The 13,035-nt window shown below is 50.5% G+C and overlaps 1 protein-coding gene across 1 annotated transcript in view; it reads right to left on the minus strand.

Annotated features, from left to right (window-relative positions):
• The window catches only part of Dbx (homeobox protein Dbx), a 95,651-nt gene that overhangs the window by 22,874 nt on the left and 59,742 nt on the right, over window positions 1-13,035 (minus strand). The window contains exon 4 of the mRNA XM_050183511.2: window positions 5,955-6,274. Within this exon, the coding sequence (XP_050039468.1) occupies window positions 5,955-6,274 (320 nt within the window). The remainder of the gene's footprint in view (window positions 1-5,954; window positions 6,275-13,035) is intronic.

Raw genomic sequence — 13,035 nt, forward strand, 5'->3', positions numbered from 1 at the left:
GTCGCGTTTTTAATTAAGCCTGTTCCCGCCGGAAAGGCGCATTAGCGAGAGGACAGACAGGGCGGAAGAGAAGGAGAGTTGATATGGGGCACGGGACGGGCTCTCTTCTAAGGGTCACGCACCCTGTCTCGATCGAAGTTCCCCTCTTCGTTGTTCGGGTGGCAAGCGCTGAATTGAGACATCCGAAAGGCGGGGAGACAAAGGAACGAGCTGACGCACTGGGCTTTGATGGCTGTCACGACCAAATAGCGTTTTCATTTTTTTTTCATTTTCTTCTGACTTATTAATTTGTACAGGCTTCGAACACGAAAATCCGGGAGGCATGGAAATCGCTTGTGTCCAGGTGATCGGAAACTTTTGCCAGTAATCACCGGTGTCTTATAGTAAACCATCGACACTGCTGTGGGGTAACGTGTCCACGACCGAAAAAGGGCAATTGACGCCACACTTTGACAGGTTTCGCATGACTCGATTGTTCCCAGAGCAGCGACCTTGGCACGTGTCACAGGCTCACGCGTCACCAACTCCTTGACGCTTTGGACAGGCGTTTATTGATTATGCTGTCAATTCCACACGATGTCGCGACCACTGAGTGCTCTCCACCTTGCATAACGCGATCTCCATGATCTGGTTGATCCGATGTCCCCATTTATACGCTCTTGACAGATAGACAACACTGAAAACACCTTTATGCGTTGCGCCTACTATTTCTTTTTGGATCGGTTAATACATTCCTGGATAACATGCATTCCCAGCGATTACACTTAAGACCTTGCAAAACATTTTTGTCGGTTATTACTTTAATGATTCATCTTGCCAGCGCGATAGAGACGGGAAACAATGAGGATACGCAGACTTCACACAACGCTGGATGTTTGCGTACTATATAAGTATTATCAACTAGTATCGTCAATAATACTTTCGTGATCGGCAGGAGACGCACTGACAGAGAACCAGTGGACCCGGCCTCAGCACTGGTGGCACAAAAGGCAGGCACGAAGAGGGGCATTGAGGCCCACGTGGCGGATTTCACGCAGCGGTATACAAGAGCCAATGTGTTTCGGTAACACCTTCTTGCACTGCGTCCCCGGTATTACCAACACCGCCGGAGCCTAGTCAGTGGTGATCATGGCATGTAGAAACCAAATAGCATTAGCATTACCCTCATTGAATCCTGCCTTGCGTCTGATTGCCTCGATGCAGTTCATCAGGCTTCTTAAAGCCTCGAATATTTCCTATTTATCTTGTCATGGAAAAGCACACGCCGACAATTAGAACCACGTTATGAAAGACATACAGTTGGCACCTACTCGCAGCACGAGGCTGCGAAAGAAATCCACATGCATTACTTAGAAAGAAAGTCTTGCTGGGAAGCATGAAGCTTCGGAACCTCGCACAACGTTCCAGTGGATGCCAACCTTCCATTTTATGCAACTTCTTCCACCTTGAGGATTGAAGAAATATCGTTCCTTGTAATCCTGTATTCATACTACAAAAGTGACGTCCTGGGCGTCTTATTTCTCTCTGGCCGTCTACAGCACAAGCTGGAACTAATGCTGTGTATGGAGCGAGAGGGTGACCATATCAGGTTGTGTTCAAGAAAGACGTAGCCACGAGTCTTGCGAGACCACAACCTTGCATCTCATATACGAATAGATCAAAATCAACGCGCAAATCACACGTTCACATTGACCGAATACCTCGTCGGACCATAACCGCATTCAATAGATTCCGATCGTCAATGACAAGTGCTTACCGCAGCTCCCTGGGTACCCCTGTAGTGGTCCGCTGACAGCAGTTCGAGAACTGCGCCCCTTATACACAGCGAAAGATATCTTTAGAATAGCATGATTTGTTTTAAAATATACTTCGCAGTTTCTGCACGGAGACAGCGTTTCAAGGTATGCGCAGACCACGGCATACAGAAACAGCAGCAAACATGTTGTCAGGTGACGTCCATAAGGCGCATACAGAAGACGCATAGTCGTGCAGCCAGGAACAGGTGCCATATCAATATGAAATGTTGTGACCAGTCTCAGATATCCCCGCAGACGCTCGCGTAACTGTAAACTCGAGAAGTCTGTGTACATCCGTGATAGTAACAAAAACCGCGGCGCATAGGATGGCTAACGAAAAGATAAAAATATGAAGGAACGAAAAGGAATCACCCGCTGAAAAGTACGCTGCATTTGTGTTGTCAACTTCTTTCTTCTTTCCACGTTTTTTTTTTTTTTACGGTGCTTTCGACGAAAGCATATGCGCCTGAATTTCCTCGGAGGCTTACAATTCGTCATTCGTGTTGTGTACGATAACCGTCGACAGAGCGCCACATGCACGCGTTGCGGCGGCGTTAAGTGGTCCGGCTGGCGTGTTCGCGACATCGATGGCCTCCCCATTTAGGAACCATTCGACACATATAAAGCGACACACGAAGGAAAGAATGGATGAGAGGCAACGCCACACTGAGGTTTCAGATGGCGCATAAATAAGACCGGAAGGAAAAAAAAAATACGATGAAGATCGAACTACAGTATATAGTAAGCACATCGCTATGCAGCTGCAGAACAAACGCCCTCTGGGCGTGACCATGCTCTTGTCCGGACAGGGTCGTTTCGACCAGATGAAGAAGCTGTAAAAATTCTAAAGGTGGGGTGGTGGGGGTTGGAGAGATGAGTACAAGAGTGAGGAAGCGGGCTATAAACAACTACATTAATAACAAGCCCGAGCGGTGAGGAGGAGGAGAGGGCGGCTTTAAGAAAGGACGAGGACGATAGATTAAGACGCGCCAAGAGTGATCGGAACACAAGACGGCGGGGCGACCCACTGGCTAGATACACCCTACACTGTCTCGGGCGTGCGTGCGAACGCGCGTGCACGCGCTGTATATAAGCGTATACATGGATGGATGTGTGCGCGCCACAGCAACCCCTCTCCTCCCCCCCCCCAACTTCCCCCTTACGGATGGATGCTCTCTCGTTAATGCGCCGAGCCGCCGCCGCACGCATTCTCTGTGGCGCTGCTTGCCGCTGCTGTTGCGCCGTCGAGAAACAACGGAGCCGCCGTCGCGGCCGCCGCGAAAGTGGGCGGTTTTCGACGACGCCCCCGTGAAGCGACGGATGGCCTTATCGCGGATATTTATGGGCTTCTCCGGGGCATCTGTAACGCCGCCGCAGCGGACCGAGGGGTGTGGATCGAGAGAGCTCGGGGCAAGCGGCGCTTCGCCGCGGCAGGTTTCGGTTATGTAGTGTCGTTGAGGAGGAAAGCGATCGTGCGCGGCCAAGCCCCCTTTCCCCCGCACCACCTCCACGCCTGCCTGCTTACTTCCCTCTCGGTCCGCAAGCAGCAGTTCTTGAGGCAGCCTAGCGCTGCAGTGCCTTGCTTCCTCGTGAAGGCGACGTGGTCTTGCGCGCTCTGGTACTTTGGTCGCACTCCATCTTTCTTTTTTGGGGGGTTTTCTTCTTTGTCTTCTGAGCTTGAGGAACGGGCAGCGCTTGGAGTACGGTGAGATACGAGGGGCTATCGTTACGGGGCGCCTCGCGCGTCTGTGTTCCTTGTGCGTTGCTCAGAACGCGTAGTGTAGCTCTAGCGGAAACGGGGCGGAAGGTGTAAAAAGAAAAGAAACCAGGAAGACAAAGCAAAGAAGGATGAGCGAAAGGGGTCGGCCGTCTCTCTCTCTCTCTCTCTCTCTAACGCGTACTCGCGCGCGACCGAGCTTTTCCGCATGAATTATGGCGGAGGTGTTACCCGACTTAAATGTCTTCATCGAGCGCCCGGGTTATGTATAGCCGGGGCGTCTGAGAACTCCGAGATTATACACCGTACGTGCACGGCGCCTCGCCGGCGAGCATACACGTCATTGTTGTTTTCAATCTCCCGCAACCATCGGTAAGTGTGCAGTGCATAAGAGCACAGTTTACAGTGCATCATCTTCCCCCGTCGCTCCCTGCGTTTTCTGTGTCATGCGCAAGAGATGGAACTATGCCTATGTTGCCTATGTTAGCTACATGGCCCCCTTTCTGTAGTCAGTTTTTATTAGGCACGTGGCTCCTGCTCTTAACACTCTCCCCTCGTTTTCGTCATCTGGAAACAGCAGCAAGCTCGTTCCCCCCTCTCTCTCTCGCTCTCATTTTACGCCTCACTTCAGCTGCCTTTGTTTCTTTGTGACGTCTTCATTACTGTTTCGCCTCCTCTGCCTCTCTTACACGTTTATTAATATTTTAGTGCCCCGTATACCTCTACGCCTCCTCCCGGTGTATCCGCACCCACCTGTGTTGTGCGCCGCTGCCTGCCGGTGTCGGGCGCAGGCACGCCATCTATCGCGAGAGACGCGAGCTGCCACACCCACCGCGGAATAGAGTTACATCGCCTGGCAGATGCGGCGCACGCGGAGATCATGCCCGCTGCGCACGATGACCATCATCGCCATCATCGTCTTTAGCGGCGCGGCGGGCGAGCTGGGAACAAGGTGGGAGGGTGCGTGCATCGCTCGGGAGAAGGCGGGCGGCCGAGGCGTAATAAAATGCGCCCCCACCCGACTCCCGTGCTTGGTGGCGGTGTGAGCCTTACAGCTCGCTTCCAATGCAACGGACGGCATGCATAGTACGTGGCCTTGCCTTGAACTTCCGTGCGTGGTGGCGGCGGTGTGGTTGCCGTGTGGGAGTCGTGCGCGAGCTCTCGTTTCGCGCGCTTCGCGGCGAGGTATAGGGTCCGCCACCGCCTTGCGGGCGACTTTGCGTGCTCCTTGTGTAGAGCGTTTGCTGGCGAACTCGCGGCTGAAGAGTGAGAGAGAGCAGGCATTTTACGCGCCCGCCCAGTGATCGCATGCGGGAGGAACAGATGGTGGCCGAAGCGGATGCGCGAGCTCCGTGCGGTTTGTTTCGGAGAGAGTACAAGGAGGCATGAATATTGCGGCGGCGAAGGAAGCTATTGAAAAGGTGGCGATTCAAAGTGATTGGGCTGCAATTAGGCGTAAAGACCGCAAAGCGTCTAAACAAGTTAGGCGGAGAACTCGACGGTACATGCGAAAGTTGTCAGACCGCCAGATTCGTCAGGCTGTGCCGGACAAATTTGTCGAGGGTTCCAAAAAAGGCACTTTTCCCAACGAAGGGGCGATTAGTTTACTGGCAGAATGTAGGTACACTCTAATAAAGTATGGCCTGGTCTCACGAAACTATATGTGAGCGACATTGGTTTTTAGGGGGACCTGCCGCCTACTGAAGGCGGTCAAGCAGATGAGGCAACCATTTGACAGCGCCACACGCTATCAAGCAACAACTCTCATGCGTGCTCGCTGTCAGGTTATGGGTTGAGAGGGACTGGTGCATTGAAAGACGAATACGACGACTGGTGAGTGAAAAACAAAGAAAAAAAAACACTACAACGTAATGGACGTGATAGCGACAGTGCGAAGCCATTAAAACCATTTGCCCAGTGTATCAAGCCTTTCATCGCGACAATATTGGTAGAAGTGAGGGATTCTCATGCCATCGACAGCAATGACGCGTCGAAGATTCTACCAGTAGCCAATTGCGTTGCGAGTACGAATTCTACCTGGCATCTCCGCTGCACTGGACGACATTCAGGTAGCTGCGTGTGCCCGTGTATACACCATATACGTACAACACAATGAGAATTCTGACGAACCGCGTCACACGTGGTAATAAAACTCAGCTCTGATTATAGGCGATGTTACAGAAGATTCATTTCGTGGACACCGCCATCTCGGGCCCTGTTACACGAACAATTTTTCAATTTTCTGTGCAGTGAAATCAAATCGACGTGATCGTGAGACACCGAACGCCTCTGTAAACCAATTTCACGCATAGAAGCCGACCGCAGTACTGTGTATGTTGTTACGTACAGAACATGACAGCACTGACAGCCCGAGATGACGGCACTCCAGCGCTGCCTGTCAAGTAGCCTAATACACGGCGCTCGCGCGAGAAGCAGGTCACCTGGGAGTCCTTGAGGCCCAGTTTCTCGGCGAGCTTCTTGCGGTCCGGCTTGCTGATGTACTTCTGTATTTGGAAGCGTTTCTCGAGCCCTTGCCTCTGCGCGTCCGAGAAGACGGCCCGCCGCATCATTCCGCGCCTGGGTTTGCCCCTGGCCGTTGCAGCCCACGGGAAGGTGGCCGGCAACGGGAAGCCATGGTGCAGGGGGCCGCCGGCTCCGGTGCCCGGAGGACCACCGGGACCTCCCGCTCCTCCTTGCAGAGGACTCCGGCCGGGGCCGAGACCGAACTGTTCGCCGCCGCTCAGGCCAGCGGGTCCAAGACCTGCGCGATGAAAAAAAAAAAAAAAGAAAAAGGAACAATACAGCAGTTGATGTCAATCCCGACATCGACAATTCACAAGCGTTCACCGTTGGGGCTGAGGAAAACAGCTGACATAGCGCAAATATGAGCTGGTAAGAAAGGGTCTTTCGTTCATTCATTCAGATAACTTTATTCAGTGCCCTGCGATTTGGTGGGGTGGGCCTGGACCCCGCTTTGGTTTCGGCCAAATGTTGTTGGCCCTTGGCGGCTTCGTCGGGAGTTTATTTTCGAGAACAGTCTTTAGAGAAGACTGGCTTAGCGATTTGTTAGAGCTGTAAGGCACTATTCGTTGCACAAGAAGAGCATACAGGAACAGTTCAGGCAGGCGCGGCTTCCGCCTTTCTCGATGTTTAGCCGTAAGTCAGCACATGCGTCGTAAATTACTTGCGTTGACTGAAGAACATGCGCAACATCCACCCCCCTGCCGTACTGCGTAATGAATCTGGGATAATTAAGTGTTAATGACGTGTAAGGCGCACGTAATTACGCATCGGTGAGGTTGCTCACCTCTAATGCTGGTTATCCGGTATGGGGGCAAATTATTCTGGCACGAACCATGTACTCTGGCGAGGTTAGCTCAGGAAACGGTCGTGGTTTTAAAAAAGGCTTTTGCTCAAGTTTGCGAAAAACTTAGTCGTTGAAATTTATTACAGCTGACCCGGTAGTTACAGAAGAACGTAAAAGCTACACACTCCATTTCTTAAATATATGTCGGAAGAACCAGGGGCCGAATTCACGACGCTTCTCGTTCGTGAGAGCTGTTATTTGCCATTGGCTACAGCCACATTCGCTAATATATGTGAAACATTACGATTGGCTGGCACCTGCTCTTACAAACAGTTCTAGCGAAAAAACTTTTCTGTGACTGCGGGCTCTGGGGCTGAATTCACAAAGCTTTCTGTTCGTAAGTGGTGCCCTTCGCCATTGACCGTTTGCCTACGATATTAATGTGTCCAGCATCATGACTGGCTGGAATTTTGTCTTACGAACAATACTTGCACAAGAGCTTCTTCTGAATACGGGCCCTCACTTTTTATTTTTTTTTTGAGCGCGACGGGAGGGACGAGTTTATTTCTGGTGAGATATCATAGCGAGCGTGTGGTTAAATTTTGCAGTGTTATACTTGGAAAATATTCGGCTATATAAGGCTGAAAGATCAATAATGAAGGACGTGCACTCGGTGGATCGAGATGTCATATAACCTTTTGCAGCATGCACTAGACAAGGACGGAGACAGAGGAACACACACACTGACACGAGACGGCATAGCGTTTCTCTGCCTCCGTCCTTGTCAGATGAAGCGGACGAAGCCCAATCAAGAGCCGACGCCATCCACGTCACAGCATCACTCCCGTTTCCCGCCGCCTCTCACCATCCCCGTAACACCGACAGAAGCTCCGGATTGCGAGGCCGAAATATATATATATATATATATATATATATATACAGAGCAACAATTATATCTCCATCTGTAGTAGCCTTCCTGTGCTACTATCCGCCCTTCAGAGATGAAAGACTTGCCCTCTACATCGTTGTAAACCAGATAGACAGGATACCTTTCTCGTTTAGGAGTATTTTGGGACCACGGTAACTCGCTCGAGAGGCGCTGGAGACCGCAAGAGTCCTCCTGCGGTTTCTGAAGTTAACCGGACTGAGCGACCGTCTGTACCATGGTGCTGATATTTACGATACGTCGGTCACTATACAGTGTACACTGACTCGTGACTTTCTCTTATTCTTTTCCACCGCTTTCGCCTTCTCAACTGCATACAGATAGCCAGCCGAGTTCACTCATAGTTCTACGCCTTTCATTCATCTTTCTCTCTCTCTGTCTCAGTGTCAACAACGAACCAACTCGCCCCAGTTAAGCTGCTTCAAGTGATGTTGGAAACGGTTTCGCGCGCCACCGACCAAGCATGCTGTAGCAAAGAGTTGCGAGTTTGAGACGGTGTATATAGCGAGCCACTCAGTTACTCGCGGTTGTCCCGGCGCTTCAACGCTTGAACTGGAGCGCTGCCGTTGGTTTGAAACGTGCCGCTCGTCAACCGCAAGGTCCTCGAGCAACGAACGACATAGCTGCACGCGCACGCGCTTTCATGACGTCAGCGCACGTCATATACATGTGCTGCGTTATCTCGGCGGACGCAACTAAGTGCACTCATCACCGCAACAATGACCGCGGTATCAAGGCACGCATCAGAAGTCCCCTTGTTGTCTCGGATAGCTCGGACGCACGCCATAAAAACGGGAAATAGTATGTACATCCGGCGGCTCCCGACGTGCTAAATAGTAAAGCAAGGTCTCCTCTTAACAGATAATGCTTGGACAACTTGAAATGCTTTAGCTGCGGATTATGCTTAAGGCGATGGGCGCAAAAGACTCCGGGCTCCAACTCTTTTGTAGCGATTCTGTAACAAGGAACACGTTCGACGACAAACCGCGCACAAGCGATCAATGGAGACCTTTATACTAACTAAAAGCGGCGAAGCGCAACTATTCAACACCGAATCCACTAGTCACTTTAGGAGCCGTCGATTCTGGGAGGACGCGGCTGAAACCCTCGTCGCATCACCCCCATTGTCCCTCATATGTGGTTCCCCCATGACTATGTTTTTTTTTTTCGAGAAGCTATGCTCAAACTCATGTTACAACGAGTACATTCTATAGCAACTTTAGTGACAAGGAACGTTTCAGATCGCTTGTGTCGCATATCGGTGTCGTATCAAACGTCGCAATTCTGTATATAAAATTGAATAAAGACACTATATGCGATGTGTATCTAAAACGCTTGTGAACACTATATGAAAGTCCGTAAGTTATAGGTCACGAGGAATGTGATACATCTTATCCTATTCTGCCTCATTTAAAATTGCAAGTTACGAGCCCTGCGTTTGGTTGCGAAATGATTAATAGCCGAAAGGATTTATTTTTCCCCGTCGTGGTGGCGTAGTGGATTTGTTGTTGCGGTTCCAAGCCTGAGGGCGCGGGATCGAATGCCGACCGCGGTGGTCGCCTTTTGATGGAGGCGAAGTGCAAGAGCACCCGTGTACCATACATTGGGTGCGCCTTAAAGAACCCCAGGTAGTCAAATTTACACCGGAGTGCCCTACCATGTGCATCATCACGCGCACACGCGCGCGCGCGCGCACACGCACACACACACACACACACACACACACACACACACACACACACACACACACACACACACACACACACACACACACGCACGCACGCACACACGCACACGCACACACGCACACGCACGCACGCACGCACGCACGCACACACACACACACACACGCACGCACGCACAAACAGCCTTCATCTATCAAAATCCTTCATTAATTTCACAATTCAATATTGCGTAGGTACCTGCGACATAATCTTCTTTTTGTCAACTTTTCCAATCTATAATTTATAGATATATCAGTCAAAGGCAGACTCGGTCATGTGAACTTTTGCACGCTTACGCTGGTTTGTCTAGTGGTCGTAATAACGGGGGACGTTGCGATGTTCTGGATGCATTAGCTCATCTCAATGACAATATCAGCCTGGTTGAAAGCTCGCATTTGTGACGACAAAAAGAAGACAGAAAGAAAGAGAAAAGACCTCTAGAGATAACTGTAGGCGTTCAATTTGTTTTAACTAAAATATTATTGTATATAGTATGTGTAAAATGCATAACAAATGGTCATTCGCAAACACATAGATCAATGTAGATGTGATCACGGCATCGTAACACGACTACACAAATGGCGGCCACACGCCAAGATGCTCGGAAGTATTCTTTGACTATACCCCAACACATTGCGGTACATAGGTAGCCGGGTTCCGGTCTTGCCCCGTTCGGATCTCTTCAATAAAAATTAATTCAAGTGTCCGGTGCTGGGAACGAACCTCGGCCATCCGCCACAACAGCCCCATTACTACATGATACAAAAGAAGTGCTTATCTTACGTCAAATTTACCGTACAGCACAAAAACATGAAAGTAGTTTCGAGTTTTTTTTATTCTTTCGGGGCGTCGGCTGCCATAAAAACAGGTTATTACAGCAAGTTTCACTGTCTATGTTAGGCTGCACTGAGGTGCAGGCGAACGAGACACAGCTACGAGGCACGTTACGCTTCTTACGCAAGAAATCAATAAAGGGGTTTGCTGATAAAGCCTAAGAATGCCTCTGCATAGTTTTATCCAACGGTGTTGCTCTTAAGCTGAGGAAGATATTGCAGCGTAAAGTTATGCACAGATTTGAGCCGCATATCATGGTACGTAGACAGCAAAAGATAACCTGATCGCACCAAACGATCCAATACATGCGCGTGCGCGAGTTGCCCGAGAGAAAAATCAGATGATATTAACTAAAATTAATAAAGTGTACTTGTAAACTCCGAACATCTACGGCAAGTTCCCTGCACATATTCACACCAACCAGACGCTGTAGATTTACGAGATATGCCCCTGTGCCACGTGCATGCTTGGTTGCATTAGACGCATATATGTCGCCTCTATAGTGTTCTATAGTATTCTTGTATATCTCGCTTCTGCTGGGAATGCAAATCATTATTTCTGCATGTATATGAGAGCTTTAATATTTGCCACGGGGTTTAACGACCGTTGAGCTTCTGTAGATGCTACCAGGCTCTCTATTTCTGCGATAGTAACTAGAGCAAAATCTGTCCAAAATTGGCACGGAGAAGGACCAGATATTTTAAAACTGCAGATAAAACCTTAAAATAAAATAAAAGAACACGAACTTATGCCTAAAACTGCTACAACTAACCGAACTTCCGCGGTAGTACGACAAAAAATTTCGCCGACCATTGCGAAATATTCCTAATGCGAAATTTTAGCGCAGTTCCATATGTTTTTGCACTTCACGTGTCAGTATTTTGTATTATGATTTTATAGGTACATGGTTTTACAGCAACGATGTTTATAGTATAGGCTTGCGGGCATTTTTGCTTTGCGTCAACAATAGCTATAATCATCAGCAATGGCGCATACCCCCCTAAGCAAGCCAAATATGCAATGGCTCATCCCTCTCGTAATGCGAAGGAATATTGAACAAAGGTACACCCATGGTTTTATGTACATTTGCGTGGACGACGCAAATATATATATATATATATATATATATATATATATATATATATATATATATATATATATATATCCCTGTGTTCAAAATTCTGTCACCTCCGTGTGCCGTGTGCTAAACAGCTTCGCTGGTGATCCACCTTCAGAGTGGAATGACTAAAGATTTTGATTTTTTATCACGAGGAGAACGCTGTGAGTAGCGTAGCTGGCGCGGACAATCTGTCTCGTGCGGCACATAGCAAACGGAGCGAAGTGTGGTGCGACCGCCTCGCTAATCGGGAGAGGCACGGCGTGGGTGACGCGTGGGAGCGAATCACAGCTGCCGCCAGGCATCTGATGCAGCGCTTTGTTTCCATACAGACGACGCGCGCTGCTCTGGCGCCGTGTCGGAGCCCGCACAGTCCGTCTTGCGCGGCACTACGCTTTTCCTCTCACGCTTTCGTTCCACCGACGACGAGAGCGGCCCTTCGTCGCAGGGAAATCGTGCCACCAGTGTCAGCGGCGACAACACCCAGGGGAGCGTCACATCGAGCCTTAATCGTAGCCGCTCGCCATCGACCCTTGCAGGAGCAGTGATCCCCGTCACACACGCTGGTACCGTGGAGTGACCTCAGCAGCTGACGCTGCGGACGAGCGTAGCCATCCCCACCTTACGCACTCTGGCCCCCCTCTGAAGCGTAGATGAGGTCGCCTACGCGGCTGGCGATGCCATGGCCGCCGACAACTCAGCGCATGAGCAGGCCGTCTCCCCTCTGCTCCTCCACCGCTCCCGCCTCATGCTCTCATTAGCCTCCTCCTTCGCTTTCTTCCTCGCGCGCACTTCTTTCACCTGCCGCTGCGCTCCGCGTTCGCTCGGTTACGAGGCATTGCAACTCCGACGCTCCACGATGGAACGGGCGCCTAAAGGCCACTTTATAGTCCGACGTAGCGTTGACGCGCGTGCCCACTCGGCACGGCGACGCCACGCCAGTGAAAGCGCAGCACTCTATACGACGCGAGGCGCGGCCGATGTATCCGGCGTCCGTCGACGTTCCCCCGGCTGCAGCCGGCGCGAGATGCGACATGCTGCATTCCGTGGCGGCCTCGTCACCCAGAATGCACCGCGTCCGCGTCTCGCCCACGGTCTCGCCACTGGGGGCGGTGCGTTCCCCTGCAGATTGCAGCGAGCCCGCAGTTTCTTATCATCCTGAAACTGTTAGTTTCGTATAAAATGGACGCTTTCGCGCCACCCTAACGTGACGAACCTGGCGTCGCCAACCTTAAGAACTGCTCAAGGAATCACGCGCGACGGCCCGCGTCGCAGACGTCCCGGCACTTTATCCAGCCTTAAACGTCACCCAGGCGCTGTCGGTAGGTGGCACTACGGTAAGTCCTCGCGCCCAATACCTTTCTGCTTCTGACCGCATTTTATACCGTTGTCATGCGTTGCAAGGTATTCATTCAAAGCTTTCGGATGAACCTACAAGAAGCGTTATGTAAAAAGCCATAAGTTGAAGAGGAAATGCTTTAATAATTTGATGGAAACCTGCAACTGCCACAAATATTGCAGATATATTTAGATGCGAGAGGCGCTCTTGGCCAGAGCTATTATTGAGGTGCAAGAGATCCAGCAAGTCGCATTC

Source organism: Dermacentor andersoni, chromosome 4, assembly GCF_023375885.2.
Source record: "Dermacentor andersoni chromosome 4, qqDerAnde1_hic_scaffold, whole genome shotgun sequence".
NCBI classification, from domain to species: domain Eukaryota; kingdom Metazoa; phylum Arthropoda; class Arachnida; order Ixodida; family Ixodidae; genus Dermacentor; species Dermacentor andersoni.